Source organism: Callithrix jacchus, chromosome 11, assembly GCF_049354715.1.
Source record: "Callithrix jacchus isolate 240 chromosome 11, calJac240_pri, whole genome shotgun sequence".
Taxonomy (NCBI): Eukaryota; Metazoa; Chordata; class Mammalia; order Primates; family Cebidae; genus Callithrix; species Callithrix jacchus.
Window position 1 is genome coordinate 64,775,036 of NC_133512.1, and position 19,760 is coordinate 64,794,795.

Here is a 19,760-nt window from a genome sequence, read left to right on the forward strand (position 1 = left end):
ACAAACATACATGAAGCCTTCCTGGAATTAAGAAGATAGATAAACTCACTAAGGGCTACCATGATCATCTATGAACTCCTAGCAGGTAAAGGAGAGCTAGACTTTGAGGAACTTTGGTTGTGTCTTTGTTTTTGCTTAAATGTGGGTATAACTTTAGAAAGGACATAGTTTATCTAAAGGCACTTTTGGCTGGGATGAAGTCCAATCAACTATCTTTTGGTGGAAAACACTCTTTTTGAATAGACCTTGTGTGCAATTGGTTTACTATTCTATAAATTATTGAGGAGATAAAAGTTTATGTACAACTTCTCATTTTATAATTAAACTTCCCTAAATTTGGCTCTAATTTCTGGAGCTTTATTTAAGGCATTTTCACAGTGAGACTTTTCAGTACATGTGTATACATATCAGTTCAGTTACAGTTTTAAAAACAATGTCATTGGGTCTTTTTTGAACCAAAGATTTGACAAACACTTCTCTCGTTTCTTAAGAACTAGTAATATACAGTTTGCATTTTTGTAAGAATTCTTTAAACATACTGCTTTAATCCTACTAATTCAAAAGAGGCATAAATTAGGACAAAAGTGGTTTTTACTTATAAAGATGATCATAAAGGGGCTTATCTGACTAAAGCCACAGTGAGCCAGATATAATTTGGAAATTAAAATAAATATTTCAGTAATCCTGATGGAATAGTGCAGTCAAAGAAGCAATAGAAATAAACTTGTATGTTGGAATATTCAGTGAGAATATAAATAGAGATCTTTTGAAAAAGTCTTGTCTATCTAAGTAATGCTAAACATTAAAATATAAAATATAGCTATAATGGATGATGGGGCTTAGAGTTAGAATATAAAGATAAGATGGAGCTCTTTCTGTACATGAACTGTCTATGCACCATTAGAATAATTGTCTTTCTGAGTCTAGGTTTTCTTATTTGATAATAAAGTTCTTCTTGGCGATCAAATTAAATAATGAATGGGAAAGTTCCTCAGATGTTACAAACCACAAAATGGAGGTTGTAACAGATTTCAAAGACAGACTGTATATATTTTTAAATTAATTGAAATCATATATAAAGAAAACTTCAGGTCTTTAAAAATATAATTGTAGTTAAGCATTTTGCATAGAATTTTTGCTACCACTGATAGCAGAGATGTCTGAAATGAAAGTCTACAATGGATCTTCATCTTGGCACCTTTTTTCCAAGTGAATGCTTATTAAATTAATGTACTTCACTTCTTTGTATTAAAAAAGCTGAAGGGGAAAAAGCTTATATATCATTGGTTTAAGCAGGTCATTTATCACTTCTAGCAATTAAGGAATAAGCTAGTTAGGGATATACACACTTGACCAATTTAGAATTGTAAAAGGAAAAAATATACTTTGGCCACCTTGCATAAATTAATGCACACCATGAGGTAAAGGTTTTAGAGAAACACTAGTGTGAGGAAGAATGAAGGAATTCAGTTCTTTAATGCAGGCAAGCCGAGAATAATAGGACCACAGTGTGTTTTAAACCTTTCTACCCCAGATATGGTTCAAACTGCATTAGTATCAGCAAAATCTGAAAGCTTGTTTGAAATGCAGAATCTCAGATATGCTTCCTGACTTCTAAATAAAAATATCTGTATTTTAACAAGAATCCTAGAATGCATGTTACAACCTGAAAAGTAATGTTCTAGAGATCCCACCAATGCATGTGAGCACATAGAGATAACAAAAGGAACCCCTCGTGATTGCAAAACATTATTACAAAATTGAGTCTCTAAATAGCACATTAACTTCTCTATATTATTAATAGGACTGTAATAAATTCTGATTTAGATAGAAGGTAGATAAATCAAGGCAAACAAGAATCATTAGTTTAAAATATTGTTAGTTAAAACTTTATTAGACTTATCTCTAGTGGTGTTGAAATTCAGCAATGATTTAGATATTTTTCTTATCTTCAAGGGCTTCCAGTGTTTTTAAGGGACAAAATATATCCACAAAATAACTGCAAAAAGACCAGTGCCATAGTATAAATAAAGCCAAATGTTTAAAAGAATTTAGGAGAGTTTGGATATGACACTGAACTTTGAGCAGTGAAGGGAATTTAAAATTTATTAAATGAAGCGTATGTTGGTATTGGAGAATTTTATCATGACGGTGACCTAATTTAATTGTGACTGGGGAAAATGAAATAGGCAGCATCAGGTGGGAGAGATCGGTGGGAGAGCCAGAGAGCCAGTGTAGCAAAAGACAATTTATGACTGTGTTAGGGTAATTTAGAGAAGTAGTACTATGGCTGTCAAAGGGAATAAATATTCAAGAAGGGAGAATAAAAAAATTGCTTGATAGAAACTTTAAGGCTTTAAATTTAGCTGCATGTTGTGTGAGGGAAGTTAAACAGACTTAGAGAGATGGATTATGCAAGTGGGAGAAAGAAGAGTAAGGAAGAAAAAGTAGAAGTAATTCAGAAATATTGAAACTGGATCTAGATAATCTCATTGAAGTCATTCATATCAATAAGATCAGATGATCAGAGGAAAAATTGACAATACCTAGCAGGCTGTGGCAAATTCTAAATTAGAACACTTGGGAGAGGTGACAGGGTTGTGTTTATTTTGAAGTCATCAGCAGAGAACTAACATTTTATGAGAGAGGAACTATGTAAGGGAGATGATATATAAATGGAATGCATTATTTCATTGCTTATACCCACTAAATACTGCCTGAAATTAAGGAGAACAATATTCTTTGATGATATTTTTAAATCTCCATCTTGAACATATATGTGCAAGTTCTGATGCAAATTCTCTGCCATCTCTATCAGCATACTACTCCTTGGGCAAGTGATTAAAGACCTTTCATCCAGAGAAAAATCTCACAGACGATTGATGTTTATTTGTTCTAGATCAAAAGCCAAACTGAAATTTTCCTGAATCTATGAAAAATCAATTTTAGATAAAATGTCACATTGACTGCCCAGTATAATCAACTATATATGTGTGTGGGTGTGGGTGTGTGTATTCTGGCAAATTATTTTAAATTTCATAATAGCAAGAGAGAGGCTATGATTTGAACAGCTTCCAAGAAAAACAGAAGGCACATTCAAAGGCTTGGAAATACAAATAGTGATATGGTTTGACTGTTTCCCCACTCAAATCTCACCTTGAATTGTAGTTCCCACAATCCCCACTTGTCCTGTGAGGGTCCTGTTGGGACTTACTTGAATCATGGGGGCAGTTTCCTCCATGCTGTTCTCCTCATAGTGAGTGAGTTGTCATGAGATCTGATGGTTTTACATGCATCTGGCCTTTCCCTTGCTTGCATTCATTCTCCATCCTGCTGCCCTGTGAAGAGGAGGTTTCCACCAAAATTGTAAATTTCCTGACGCCTCCCAGCCATGTGAAGCTGTGAGTCTATTTAACTAGTTTTTCTTTATAAATTACCCAGTCTCAAGTATTTCTTCATAGCAGCATGAGAACAGACCAATACACCTGGCATGAGACATCTCAATTGTGACTTTGGTCAGAATTGAAAAGTTTCACATATGCCTTTTAGAATTTTTTTTTTAATATACGTATACTTGACTTTAATTAATAGAATTAATTTTGTAAAACAATATTATAAAATAATGTTATCTGTTTTATATCACACACATAACTTTTTGCTTTATTCCTTAATTTGCACTGAATTTGTACTGATCTTAGCTTCAGGAATTACTTGCTCTTGTCATATTGTCATATTTGTCTATTATTTAGAGTCAGTAATACATGTTGTATTAAGAACTTCTTAGGTATTTTACATTAAATTTACATACTCGATTGAAACAAATACGAAATACTTGTAACATGGTGTTTAATTTTAAGTATTCTTTAAAACTTGAAGAAGGGGAAATTCTGAATACCTTGAAGGAAGCTATGAAAATAATTGTCAAAGTGGTATCAATGTTGCTCAGAATGATACTCTCAATTTTTTATCAGGAGGTTTATTCTATTGTAACATTGCTTTTCTGGAAACGTAGTAGATATTTATAACACTAACCTTTATTACAGGCCAATAAGAAAAAAGATCACAGCAAAGCTTTTGAAAATTTAAAAGGACTCATTCAAAGTAAAATTACTCCTTAACTCATAAATCTCACAATAATGGATTATATAAAACATCCACTATTGAAATCTGGCCAAATAAGAACAAAATGTGATTTAAAAGTATGGATGTGTCAGAAATGTGACTGTGTATAATTGCCACACACCCACTCCACATCCTGTCCTGGCAAGAACACAGACCCTATGATATAATAGGCTTAATTGGTTTTTAATTTGTTTTCCTATGTGACATCATCTGATTTATTATTGACATAGATAATGTTCTAAGACGTAAGGAACAGAATGATCTCTAACGTTCCATCACAGAAGAGCAAGAGAATTTGATTTTTGTTCTTTTTGACTTAAACTTGCATTTGCATGAAGATAATGGTTAGCGTGGATAGCATAATGATGTCTAATAGAGCATAATAATAACATAATGTACACCCAAAATTTTGAAGTACTTTTCGTAGGGCTTTTAGGTTTAATATTTTTTCTTTATATGCTTTGAACAATTAGCTTTGGAGACTGAACACAGCAGAGAAGCATTGGTATTTTTGTGTTGGTAGAGGTGAATTATGAATTATCTTGATAATCAGAATGTTTTCACATGATCTCAAGCCTCAGAACACATGTTGGAAGTCAGCTGATGCCAAGTTAAGATAAGTTAATTTTCCCAGTATTAAATATAAGGGAGAATCTGTGCCTTGCCTTGGACAAAAAGATGTAGTATTTTTGGAATTTTATGGGAAGAAGCTTCGGAGGCACTCCACAGAAGTGATCCTGTGATACTAGGTCAGCATAAAAAGTCCTGGGACTTTAGAGATCAGGGGAGAATGCTGAATTTAAGGGGAAGGCAGAAGTAGAAAGGATGCTGAAAGGCTTAAAGAGAAACTTCTTTACTTAGACAGCTTTGTAGAGAATATATTGGAGATCTGACTATACTAAAGAAACCTCAGAATAGACCTACTGATAAAACTGCTATTTCCTGAAGGAAAAAGAAAAGCGCTTAGGTTAAGAATCTGTGCTGGATATCCTGAGATGGCAGGGAAAGGTGACTATATTTTGATCTGGATCTATTTTTAGTTGTAAAGTTTCTCTGCTGAGGAATTTTACTCCTTAGATTGGAATTTAAGTTTCTCCAAAGCTGATTTTCTTTTTACTCCCATTAATTTCTGTCTTTCATAATATTGTTTTCCTTATTTGTTAAAAAAAAAGACCTTCCAGTTAAATTTTATTTATTTATTTTTTTTAGCTATGTAGTCTTCTCGTGAGAGAAACTGACAGCTCCACCCAGTTCGGGAACTCGGGCAATAAATGCAGGATTTCAAGTTTATAGGATCTTGTTCATTAAACATTCAAATACTAAGGAAGTCTGTGTTGCTTAATCCTAAATTTATTAGATTCGGTATGACTCACCACTCCCTTCCTTTCTGGGGTGAAACGGAAGAATATAGACCATCGGGTCAAATGTTTCTTCAGGCTGAATGAATAATTGTATTAAGGGACACTCAAAGGGAGATACAAAGAATTATTTTTAGAACAACAGTATTTCAAATAAGAGCAGAGATTACCTAATCCTTAGCCTTCCCCTCAAATAGGGGATCATGTGACTGTCAATTAGGAGATTCATTGTTTTTGGGCTCCACCACTGAGAGTAAGTCAATAATCTGAAGCCTGCTTAACCAGTCTGCACTTCCCCGAATTGGTAACATGTGAGTCAAACAGAAGTACCGGTAAGATAATTCTGTAGCTCTAATTGTTTCATACTGTATTTCTGTTCTTCCCAAAGGTTAGACACTATCTGCTCCTAGGAACCAGGGCAGCAATCAGGAGGAAATAGGTGAGGCTGCGTGTGGTGGCTCACGCCTGTAATCCTAGCACTTTGAGAGGTCAGGACGGGTGGCTCACTTGAGGACAGGAGTTTGAGAACAGCCTGGCCAACATGACAAAAACCCATCTCTACCAAAAATACAAAATTTAGCGAGGTGTGGTGGCGCACACCTGTAGTCCCAGCTACTTGAGAGGATGAGGCAGGAGAATCGCTTGAACCCAGGAAGCAGAGATTGCAGTAAACGGAGATCACACCACTGCACTCCAGCCTGGGTGATAGAGTGAGACTCTGTCTCAAAAAGAAAAACAGGTGAATGATAGTTTGTTATTTGATATATACCTAATTTTACCAAAATTAAGTATTAAGATTTTAATGCAGAGAACTCATTTGGTCTCTCTACACACCTAGAGATGAGAAAAGTGAGATAGCATTATTAGGCTTGCTAAAGGAAATATAAATAAAAAAGATATTTCCATTTTACTATTAAAGATATTTAATGGCTACTACTTTAAGTATGGTTGTGTTTTGTCACAAGTGTATTTCATTTTTGTTGTTGATGAGTATTTCCTCTCCACTAGGCTGTGCGTTCCATGAGGTAAGGCGTGTGTCACACTTGTAATCAGTGTCTTCCCAGCACGTGCAGATACCTGGTGTTCTTAGGTGTGACATTAGCCTGCAAATATCACATTTTAGGAGGGTAGTGACTCACTTTCTTGCACTGGCAATGAGAAATTATTTTAGATATGATTATTGACATGTGGAAAACATAATTTTACCTGGGACTTCTGGTAAGACATCAAGAGGTGTTAATAAAGACAAGTGCAGGAACTCTTTAAAAATTGTAGACATAGATATAAATGTGAAAAATTCATGTTGTTTATAGGAAATTGGATCCTCAGAACTGTTCCATTGTCCCATGGTGGTTTAGTGATAATGGCTGAAAAATATCTTCTCTGTGTCATCTGTCCATCATAATCCATAATATGCAATGGTTTCTATATTTAAACAAGTAGATAAATAAAAAAACCATGTTCTTGATTCATTAATTTTAGAAATAATGAGATTATGATTTTTTCAAGAGTGTGTTGCTAGCACAAAAGTGGGAATTTGAACATCTGGGTAATTAAGATTACAAACTGGGAACAAGGTAACAGGAGAATGCACTGCTAAACAGTGAGAAGGAAGAATTATGGTGGTTTAGGTCAAAGGTTTAGGGAGATAGAACAAAGGAGTCATTTAGGACATAGAGGTAAGTGCTGCTGACATCCCGAGGAAGGGTGGGGCTGTTTAACCAAGCACAGAGCTGGTCTCCTCTCAATGGCACGTGTGAAGCAACACACTCACCCTTTTACACAAGGGAAATAATAAAAAACAAAGTTCCTGTCCAAAAAGCTTGAAACTATGGACAGTCTCAAAAATCACATGCCCAAGAATTTTCAGTTTAGGATAATTTCTTTTTAAAGCTCTGACGTATATTGTCAAATTATTAGTCTTCAACTTTGATGAGTTTGAACCTAGCAGAGTCAGCACCCATTTCTGATATGTGAAATCTAGGGAGAGTCTTAGCTTCATGTGTTAAGATACAGGCTCTAAAATTACTATTTTGTTTTGTTTTGTTTTGGTTGATAATCCTGTGGAAACTGAAATGACTTTGCTTGATTTGGCAGAAATGCAAGAAAGATAAGCTGATTGGAAAAGAGAACCTGTTCCAATCCCTGTCCCAAAGTCTTTTCATAATGTGTGCATCAGCCTAAGAAATTTTTATATATAATGCCTAAGTCTAATTATTTAATTTGGCTACAACGAATTGTTGAAGGATGTTTAATCGTTTTACTGCTAGCATTGTCACAGGGCAATATTAAATCATTTGGAAATGATAATACCCCAGGTTAGTCACTATTTTTTCAGCTGTTTTTTCTTGTCAAGTTGGTTTCAAACTAAAACCCATATAATTGGTTATGATGAAAGAAAATGCAACAAATGACTGTGTCAACTGTATATTTCTTTTCTCACTGTATAAGTAAAGACAAAAAATAACATACACAACTCTTAACCATCTTCTTCCTCTCATTGCCATAATCAGGGACTCACCATGTTTCAGAGCCTTCTGGATAGTGTTCCTGACCCTACCTTTCCCCATTCTCATCCGTGTTGAATACTTTAGCCAGACTTATCTTTGTAACACTCAGCTACAGTTTTTGCCACTTTTCTGAATAAAAGATTTTAGTAGCTTCCAATCATCTACATAACAACCAAATTCTTCAGCTTGCCATCTTAGCCTGTAATCATCTAGATGCTGGCTTTATGTCTAGTCTCACTTCTTTACACTCCATGTATTTCCTGTTTTTCAGCACAGCAAATTTCTTCAGTTCTAGAAATATTTATTAAGCACTGAATTTGTCTCAGATTATGAGCTAGGTGCTGGAAATCCAAAGATAACATGGTCTTTACCCTGACGGAGGTCACACTCTAGGGTAGGAGATATATTAAAAGTGTAGTAAGTATGTGTAACCTAAAGTAACATGTGCCCTGTACAGCCTAGTGTCATTCTACCTGGAACAAATTTTTCTTCATGTTTCCTCTCAAAATTATACCTGTCTTTCAAGACTGTCCTCAAATATCACCTCCTTTTAGAAGGTGATGTATAATGATTTATTTTAAAGACTTATCATATATACTTGTATTAGAATTTATTTCACAGATGTTGTGTTTTATCTACATATTTGTTCCCACACTGATCTCTGAGCCCCTTGCAAACAAGCCTCACTAATCCCACAACCTTAACACCATATTCAACACTTAACACACACTAAATGCTTATAAATATTTGTGGATTTAATAGCATATTAATACTATGCCATCATCATGAAAAATGCAGAGATGGTATTACATCTTACTAATTCTGATTTAATGGAAGATAAGATACATGCTTTTTAAATATATCTTATTTGGCCCAAGGCAGAATTTAGTTATCATACTCAAAATAATATTTATTGACTTTTCCTATCTATCAAGCATGGTTCTAAGAACTTTATATAAATTGCCTATTTGAATCATCAAGAGATGAATTGAGAAATATCACGATTTCCTTCTTATACATTTTGTATAGACTTTTAAAAATAGATCATTATCACTATAATGGCTGATAGCTACATAGCACTTACTATGTGCCAGACACTATTCATAATGCTGACCACATATTAACTCATTTATTCCTCACACCAACATGCTTATTCCATTGTTTCTGTTTTTATCCTCACTTTATAGATCAGAAAACTGAGGCACAGAGAGGTTAAGTGACTCATTCTAGATTGCACAGCCAATGAGTTATGAGGCCAGGATAATGCCCTGGTGGCCTTGACCTAAAACTCATACTCTTACTCATTATGAAAAGTAATATTTCATTTTGTAATTAACAATGTAATTCAAGTTTAAAAATAATTGAATATTATTCATAGGCACTTGAAACAAGGATTTAGATTATATAAACTACTTCCTCTTCTAGGATCAAAATAAACTCCCAGGAATGATATTACATACTTTTGATTTTGCCAATTTCAGTCTTTGTTAAATAAGGGAAATTGCATGGAAGACACAGAACTGCCTGACTGAATTAAGGTTTGTGTGAAATGCATTTTCTTGTTAAGGCTTTTGATTATATTTGTTTAGCTTTTGTCTTGGTTCCATTCTTCTCAGTTCTACTTTACACTCAGTATGGCATGTTTGTTGGATATTATCCCTGCAATATGAACTGCTAAAAAATATGACACAACTGGGTCTCTGATCTGAGAAACGATTAAGGTTATATTTGACCTAATAAAGAAATAATTAGTATCAATTTCAGACTTCTATCCAATATACACAAAGCATGATCCATTAATGTTAATAAGACATTTCTGTTCGGTAAAGCCATGCTCATTGGAGATTTCAGATATCATGACTTCCTCAACATACTGCCTTTTGCTTTGTAAAAACTTAAGACAAAACCCAGCTTAGAAACTAAGGGAAATAACATTTAACCATTAGAAAGTAGAAAAAAAGAAGAAAGAAAATGCTAAAAAATATAAAATAATAATAAAGCCCATTGTTGATAGATGGAATAGATAGCCATTATATTTACGGGACTGAAATATCCTTTTTAAAGAAGTTAAAACTGTCATGATACTTTTTAGAATTATCTTATTGCCCATTCCCTAGATATTATCTCTTTTTATCTTTCTCATCAATTAATAATGAGCTACTTTTAAATAATGAATTGGTTGAAAGTCTGATAGTATATAATGGGCTTTAATAAAGTGATGAATATTATTACCTTATCAGCATTCAGTATTCTAGAACTTAAAAAATAAGATAATATTCAAAGTACTTGAGGTAGAATCTAGTGAAAAGATTTGGATAACTTATAGGAGTCTGTGCATTTCACAATTATAAATAAAACAAAGAATTCGGACCTAAAGGGAAGTGTCAAAAAAAAAAAAAAAGAAGACTGGGAACTCCTATTCAATTATCAGCTTTGTGTCTACATAGTTTTGTGATTTTCGGGCATGTGATTTCACCTCAAAAAGATTAAATGGCTCCATTTATATAATTATGGATGTGCATTGATTTGATTTCAAGATCCATTCTAGCATTAAATTTTTTTTTTTTTAGAATAACAAAAAATATTTTACTAAAACATAAGATTTACAGAAGTTTCCAGACAAGCCATACAAAATGGTCACAAGCTTTTTTCTAAGTGGGGAATCTATACTTGACAGCAAAGTCGCAATGTTATTAGTGAGGGCTGTGATGTTTGTTTAATGTTCCCATTTTGGTTCAAACAATCAAGCTTGTCCATCTACAGCGTCTAAATATAGTTAGACTTGGCTAGAGAGCATATTCTAAATAACTGGTTAGCTGCTTTTAACCAATGCAATTAGATAACCATAAAAGGGGGAAAGGAGCCCATAAAATTAAAATAAAACTATCTCCCCCCTCAAAAAAATTAAAAAAAACACCCACACCCCTGCAGCTAACCTGACAACTACCTTCATTCACAGTGCTTTATACTTAAACCAGGATGGGGGAAATGAGTAAAAGCAGGAAGGGGCCGCTGCTTTTAAACCTTTCACAACAATCCAGATGATACTTCTAGCCTCTGCTCATGCTTTACGACAGTGAATCAGGACAAGACATAGATTTGCTAATGTGCATTTAATCACCAAAGGACTGAAGATGTCTGGGCTTTTTTATTCTGTAATGTTTCTAAGACTGTGTCCATTAAATGCAAACAAAAAGGAAGAAGTCTTGGCAGAACAGGAGAAGTGATGCACACTTGATGATCTGATCAGTTTAAATATTATTCATGGCATATAGCCTAGTCCATGCTCTAGCTGTTTCTATGGCTTGGGCTTCGTTGGTCTTCCACTGCTCCGCTACATCATTTGCTAATGGATCATCTGGATTAGGAGCACTTAACAAGGCCTGGATCGATAGCAGAACTGTGCGGATCTGCAGTGCTGGGGACCACTTATCTTTCAAAATATCTAAACATATTCTTCCCAACTTGTCTACATTAGGATGATAAATTTTGGTCAGGAAACGTACTTTAGGGGCTGCCATTGGGTATTCTTCTGGAAGGAATAGTTCAAGTTTAAAAGTCCCTCCCTCAAAGGGGGAATCCTGAGGGCCAGCAATGACCACATGAAAATAACGGGCGTTGCTCTCATCTGGTTCTGCTTTGATGCCAGTAACTGGTTCTGCCAGCAAATGCTGGGTTTCCTTGATGATCCTGCAGGGCAGCCCGGCCATCTTGTCAGAACCCGAGTTCGGCCTCTGGTCTCGTCTCCCAGCATTAAATTTTTGATATCACTACTGGATTATTGGTTCAGGGTCATATCTCTTTCAGAATCTATTTTCTTGGATTCAGGTTCTTTCTTTACATCTTCTTTCTGCACATGTGAAATAGAAAACTTTTAATTCTTCCAACACAGGCATCAATCTAATACAATCAAAAGTAATATGGGCAAAAGACATATCTGATAAAAGACTGTTATCCAAAATATACAAAGAACTATTAAAACTCAATGATAAGAAAACAAACAACCTAATTTTTAAAAGTGGACAAAAGATCTTAACAGACATCTCATCAGGGAACGTATATGAATGGCAAATAAGCATATAAAAAGGTGCTCCATATCATATGTCATCAACCAAATACAAATTGAAACAATAAGATACTGCTACACATCAGTTGGAATGACCCAAATCAAAAACACTGATATCACCAAATGCTAATGAAGATATGGAGCAACAGATATTCTCATTCATTGCTAGTGGAAATGCAAAGTGGTATAGACATTTGAAAGCAATTTAGCAGTTTCTCACAAACCTACACAGAAGATCCAGCAATCATTATCTTTTGTGTAATATTTACTCAAAAAAGTTGAAAACTGTGCATATTAGTCCATTTTCACACTGCTGATAAAGACATACTTGAGACTGGGTAATTTATAAAGAAAAAGAAGTTAAATGGACTCACAGTTCCACGTGGCTGGGAGGCCTCACAATCATGGCAGAAGGCAAAATGCACATCTTACATGGTGGCAGATAAGAGAAAATGAGAGCCCAGCAAAAGGCATTTCCCCTTATAAAACCATTAGATCTCATGAGATATATTCACTACCATGAGAACAGTATGGGGTAAACCACCCTCATGATTCAATTATCTTTCACCAAGTCCCTCCCACGACATGTGAGAATCATGGAAGATACAATTTAATGTAAGATTTGGGTGGGGACACAGTCAAATCATAAAACTATGTCTACACAAAAACCTTCACACAGGTGTTTACAGCAGCTTTATTCATACTTGCCAAAAACTGGGAAGCAACAAAGATGTCCTTCAGTGGGTAAAAGTTTAAATAAACTGTGGTACATCCAAATAATAGAATATTAGTCAGCACTAATAAAGGATGAGCTATCAAGTCATGAAAACATGGAGCAGACTTAAATGCATATTACTAAGTGAAAGAAGCCAATATGCAAGGCACCATACTGTATGTTTACATATATAACATCCTGTAACAAACTAAACTTTGGAGACAGTAGAAAAATTAGTGATTGCCAGAGAGAACAGTAGGGGAGAAGGATGAATGGGTGGAGCACAGATGATTTTTAGGGCAGTGGAAATACTCTATATGATATTACAGTGGTTGATATTTGTCATTATTTCTTTGTCTAAATCAATAAAATACACAACACCAAAATTAAGCCTTAACATAAACTATGGAGTTTGGATAATTAATATTTGTCAATGTAGGTTTATTGATTGTAACAACTGTACCACTGAGGTGGGGGATGTTGATAATGGGAGAAGCAATGCATTCGTGGGGTAAGAGGTGTAAGGGAAATCTCTGTATCTCCCTCTCAGTTTTGCTATGAACCTAAAACCACTCCAAAAAATGAAGCATATTTTTTAAAAAGTAGGGGAAAGATGCTAAGAGATTTTTGACACACTTGATTTGATGTTTACTTTGTATACATTGATTAATTTTATAGGTTTGATAATATTAACATAGATGCTCTAAATTATAATTTAAGAATGTGAACACATGATTGTAAAATATTTTGTATTTAATTGTTTGTGTATTAACATGTTTTATATTTAAATTTTGATACTGTGTATTTTTCATACATAAATAGTGTATTGAAGTTCAAATATAATATATTACATCTATTTCTAAATCATGTTGAAAATTGTAATTACATATAGTTATGTTGGTGCTTTTATGCTGTATGTATTCATTTACAAAGTGGGACAATATGTATATATAGGTAAGTAAATATTTTGCCTATTAATAATTCTTCCCTCCCTTCCTTCCTTCCTTCCTTCCTTCCTTCCTTCCTTCCTCCCTTCCTTCCTTCCTTCCTTTCCTTCTTCCTTCCTTCCTTTCTTTCCTTTTCTTTCTTTCTTTTCTTTCTCCCCTTCCTTCTTTCTCCTTTCTTTCTTTTTCTTTCTTTTCTTTCTTTCTTTCCTTCTTTCTTTCTTCTTTCTTTCTTTCTTTCTTTCTTTCTTTCTTTCTTTCTTTCTTTCTTTCTTTCTTTCTTTCTTCCTTTCCTTCCTTCCTTCTTTCTTTCTCTCTCTCTCTTTCTTTTTTCTTTTCTTCTTCTTCTTCTTTTTTTTTTGATTTCCATAGACTTGCTGCTTTCAAATAGCTGTATTCCCTTTTTGGGTTCATCAGAAGGACTGGATTTTCAAACTCTTCTGCTGGATGAGGAGAGAGGCAGGCTGCTCTTGGGAGCCAAAGATCACATCTTTCTACTCAGTCTCGTTGACATAAACAAAAATTTTAAGAAGGTGAGTATATTTATGTATACATTTGATTACATTCATTTACTTTCATCTCTGTTCTCCTATTTAGTTTTGCTTTGTTTTAAGTGACTCAGTGTCAAATTCAGTATATCATGTGCATGTTAAAAAGTGACATACTTAAGGAATATATTGCCTCTGATACACATTCTGGATTTTTACAGATTTAAGTACATATGCATGTTCTTAAGAGTGAATAAATATAATAATAAAGGCTTTGAAAGTATAAATGAAAAACATCAAAATTAGTTGATATGCACTAGGCTATAATGGAAATGCAAAGTTTTGGATTGAATAAATGACAAATTAGTTATACACATCAATAATGAATATTTTTATCTATAACAATTGTAAAATTAAATTTTATTAACTTTCAGTTCACAAATAAGCATACTTTCAACTGATAATGTGGCTATAGTAACAAATATCATTACTGCTTTTTTCACACTCTCATTTCACATCTGACAGTTTTCTCCTATAAATCCATCACTGTCAGCTAGTAAAGATAAATAATGCCCCAACTATGGGTTCATTAAGACAATTTCACCGTAAAAAAAGAAATATACACTAGTAATTTTAAATTCAAAAGGCAATTACTACCATGTCCTACATTTTCAACTACCAGTATGAAACCCAGAGGAAAGGGTGCCAGACTTTAGACATTATCTATTAACTAGTACTTTAGCAAACATCAATAACTATGCAAGCAGAGATAGATGCTAAGACTGGCAGAGACTGCATGACTGATAGGATGACATAATATCAGATCTAGTCTGCATCTCTGAAGCATCTTCTATTGTCTTTTTAACCCATCTTTTTCAGAAGTATTGAGAAAAAAAAGACTAGGAGCAATTGCAAGGGTTAAAGCCAATCGTTGCTAATATTGAGTTATTCTTTTTCCAAGAAAATTGTTTATAGGCCATCCTAGGACGTTGGACTTTAAAGCTACATACAGTATTCATCTACAATGACCACTTTAACCCTATAATTGTGGGATTTGCTAGCCAAATATCAATTACTCCATTATTATAGAATTATCTCTTCTTAGGGCTTTAGTCTGCACAAAACATTTATCTTTATATGTGTTAACATTACTTAATTAATTCCTGAAATAGAACAATGGTATTTGGGTTTAAATCAACTAACTTTTAAGTCATTCTTTCACACATTTTTAAGGCCTACCACAGGAAAAGGAGTTACTTCTTATAAATGCTCAAACTTAATAAAGAAATAATTTCTGCAAATGTATATTTACACATTGCATGTAATCTGTGTTTTTAGAAGAAAAAGTGAGGGCTAAAATACTGCTAGCAATTGTTTTTGACTTCTGTTAATCCAAACACAGTAAGAAACTCATGACTATTTTTAAAAAAGTTTGTTAGCTCATAGCCTGGATATTGTTTAGAGTAAGATAAAATAAGCAGTTGATTACGTACTAGAATTTGAAAGTTTGTCCTCCATTCTAACATTATAGGTCTATTCCATTTTTTCTTAAGACTGTATTTTTTCTTCAGAAATTCCTTTTAAGAGTACTTATACTCCTAGTAAGAGCCAATTGATGACATCAAGTAAAATCTTAATTTTCCGTTAATATCTTAGCAGGGGATAACATGTTCTATGAAAGTGGCCGAGGGAAAAAAAAAGTCTTAGTTAACTTTGCAATTTTGCTTTAAGAGATGCTACATAGCTTAAAAGGCATTTTTTCCTAATATGTCTCAGTTTTAGTATACTAGTAAAAAGCAATTCATACTTTTAAGGGAATTTGTTCTTGTTCTGTTCTCTGCCTTCAGGGATTGGAAGTAAAAGTCCCTTTATCTGAACTGAGTGTATTAGATCATTGCTTGAAATAAATTCTTATAGCATAACTTCCTGCTGTGACTATTTTAAGCAAATCTTTCTTTGGCTATGTTCCATGCATGAAATGTGCTAATTATTTAAAAAAGTAAATTTTTATAAAATATAAATTTATCTTACATTATTAAAATAAAGTTGTTTGAATACATTATAAAATTAGATATTATCTATATGACTGATATTTATCTCTCTATAAAATGTATAATTCATAAGGGGATTATGTATGCAAAGGTAATAATTTATGTTATATAGGTATCCACCATTCCAATTTATACAAATCACTCCAGTGCTAAAGATACTCAACAGTAGCACATAAGTGTTAAAATGTAGTACTGTAGCAGTGTTTAGACCCACTTGGTTTGCATTGGCTCAGTGCCCCTTGGCAAAGATCCAACCTCTTCTGCAGAGGAAACCACATAGGTTGGGACTCGGAGGGGCTGAAGGGTATCCTTTGTACTCTTCAGAGTTAAAGCAATCTACATCACATAACTGAATTATCAGTAACTGGTTGGGATTTTTTTCCCCCTTGGAATTTAAAAAAAAAATCTGCAGAAAATAGTCAATTGAAGTTAGTAAAATTTACAATACATGTGTACTTGGAGGCTTTCTACAAGCAAGACTGTGTCTATTGATAAAAAGGCCATAACCATTGATATTTGCCATGGGCTTTCAGTGTAGAATCACCAGAAATTATAGCAAAATCATTCACAAAATGCATTTTGTAATAATTATTTAGATTTTGAGTCTACTAGAGTGAATAGTGCTGGTATGTAATTAGTAAATATTTGACAAATAAATAATTGCCAAGGAAGAAAGTCAAGATTATCTGGATTGTTTGGGAACATTTCCACTATCTAGAAAATAAAAATTAACTAGACTGAGTTATATTTTGTTTCCTTGTTTTTCAAATTCTCTGGCATTTAAAGATGGATGAGATTATGAATTTGTTTTTGTCTTTTTTGAAACAAATTTTGGGAAGAACTGTTTGTTTTTGTTTGTTTGTTTGTTTGTTTTTGATGGAGACTGGCTCTGTGGCCCAGGCGGGAGTGCCACATCTCTGCTCACTGCAACCTCTGCCATCCAGGTTCAAGCGATTCTCCTGCCTCAGACTTTTGAGTAGCTGAGACTACAGGCATGTGCCACCATGCCTGGCTAATTTTTTGTATTTTTAGTATAGTAGGGACAGGGTTTCACTGTGTTAGCCAGGATGGTCTAGATCTCTTGGCCTGGTGATCCACCTGCCTTGGCCTCCCAAAGTGCTCCCGAAGTGCTCCCAAAGGTGTGAGCCACTGGGCCCAGCAAGGATTATTTCTTAGACTTAAAAGGAAGTATAAGCACACATTGAAAGGATGTGACACTTCACAACTTAACTATTCCAAAGTTTAATGATCCCAAAGTTGGTTCCTAAGGCCTCTCTTCAACCAGAGAATGCCTCATGGACTCCTTCTCTGGGACAGGCTCTGGAAAGATGATGCACGTTTATTTGACGGTCTCTTCCCCTAGCACTAGATCAAAATGGACTAATCAGAACCACCCAGAAGTCATCACATTGAGAGAGAAGGATATGGATCTAGAACTGTACTTACCACTTCCAACACTTTTGTTGTAGGTTGAGTTTCCTCAGAAGCCAACTCTGAGATGAATATTAGCTTGTAAGAGAGCGTTCTTGGAATCAGCCCAGTGGGATGGAAAGCTAGGAAGCAGTGTTAGGCAAAGGGAGAACTGAGCTGTGACACAGCCCCAGCAAAAGCCGCAGCTGACAGGCCAAGCTGATAATGTGGCAAATATTTCAACATATTTTTCTAGTGTGAGTGATAATACCATTTTAACTCCATTTATCCTTTTCTCTTATCCAATCTGTTCACCACAACCATGAAAGTTATCGTCACAAAATTAAAAGTCTGAATGTGTCTCACTCACTTGTACAACTCTGGCAATTTTTCCTATGAACTTGAATGAACTCCAGGCTTCTTAGCATTGATTTCTAAGGCTAGCCCATTTCCACCCTGTTTCCAGTCTGACTGTTAACTATTCTTCATTGTTCTCTCACATGCACTCTGTTTTCTGCTTCTCACTCCCAAACCCTCTCTTTCTCCTTTACTCAAAGCATACTGCTAATTCTTTACAAAATAAAGAATTTACAATCGAGTTCTGTGCCTAAAACTTACTGGATTTCACTTTCTTGCTCATTTACTCCTCTTTATTCTTGAAAGAATTTATTGAATTATACTCTTGTCTCCTTTTCCTCTACAAGCCTTCACCTCACCCTTGGGAAATTTAAGTGCTCTTCATGTTTAGTAGAGCATTTTATATATTTTATATCAATGTCAGATGTCCTAGCTGATAGCATTATCTGTATTCATTTGTGTCAATATGTCTTCATCCAAATTATACATTCCTTCAATAAGGGTATAATTTTTCATGGACTTCTCATTCTCTTTTAGCACACTGCACAGTGTCGAATATGTAAAAGACACTACGTAGTGTGTTTATTTTTTTTTAATTTATAATTTTGTTAGTTTTCTATTTTTAAGAAACTGATGTATTACTTTTATCAATTAGTATAGAATAGATAGCTAACAGAATAAAAGACTCCTAAATTTGATTTAAAAAAATAAATTTGATTTTAAAAAGTGTGCTATATAATGTGAATATGTTCAGAGTTTCAATGACTACAAAAATGAAAATATCATGTGCTTAATCATGTTATCAAGGACCCAGTTCTTCTCTGTCTGCCATTCTTGAGATTGGCATTATCTTTAGGTTGGTAGAAAGATGACTGCCAGAGTTTTCATGTGTCACATCCAGACAAAGAAATATAAGTGGAAAAATAGATAATCACTTACATCTCTCTTTTTAGGAGCAAGAAAAACTTTTGCGAAACCCTCTCTTTCAACTCTCAAACTTGCAAGGGAAGGAGGGTAACTATAAGTTGCTTATATCTAACATCTCAAGTAGAAGGAATATTCAGGAACCAAACATTTTGATTACTATACTTACAGAGAGGGAGCCGGAAAAAAACTTTCTTTGAAAAGTAATTGACTTAGAGGACTGTTTTTTTTTTTTTTTCTTTTTCAATTTAACACAGGTAACCGAAAAGAAACATAAAAATTTACTCAGCCAAATGAAAAGAAGAGTATATATTGCCTATTTGGAAAGAATTATAAAGATTAGCTAGTTCTACAAGAAAATTATCTGGAAGAATGTGTTTTCTTTCAGGAGATAGCACTGGAAAGCATTTGTTGCCAGTAAAAATCTTTGAAATGATGTATTTTCTTCATCTTGCATAGTAAAAATTGAAAAATCTGCTAATCCTTACAAATGATTAACTTGCTTATAAAAGAGTTTATTTGCCTCTGAGAAAGTTTTCTCTGATTCTTGATTTAATAAAAACTTCATGAAATCTAGTCTGCTGCAAAGCTCTTTAATCATGGTGATACCGTTTAAGTTTTCTCCCTTTAATATTTTGACTGTTTGGGGGGATGACATTGATGAGAAATAGTGGATTATAATTTAGATCAAAGAATTGCATAATATGTTATTCTATTGTCATAGTATTTAGTATTAATCACTAAATATTATGTACAGAGAACATATTTTTCAAAAAAATCAAATAACTAAATATGATTTAAGCACCATTTAATAT

The 19,760-nt window shown here is 34.0% G+C and overlaps 1 protein-coding gene and 1 pseudogene across 4 annotated transcripts in view; one reads left to right on the forward strand and one right to left on the reverse strand.

Annotated features, from left to right (window-relative positions):
• Nucleotides 1–19,760, forward strand: part of SEMA3D (semaphorin 3D) — a 214,417-nt gene that overhangs the window by 86,252 nt on the left and 108,405 nt on the right. For all 3 annotated transcript variants that reach the window (XM_009002554.6, XM_078342090.1, XM_002751650.8), the window contains one exon: nt 14,088–14,248. In XM_009002554.6, coding sequence (XP_009000802.1) covers nt 14,088–14,248 — 161 coding nt within the window. The remainder of the gene's footprint in view (nt 1–14,087; nt 14,249–19,760) is intronic.
• On the reverse strand, nt 10,546–11,739 carry LOC100409993 (ubiquitin-conjugating enzyme E2 N pseudogene; annotated as a pseudogene). Its single transcript, XR_013523737.1, has one exon. The product of XR_013523737.1 is annotated as a ubiquitin-conjugating enzyme E2 N pseudogene (transcript).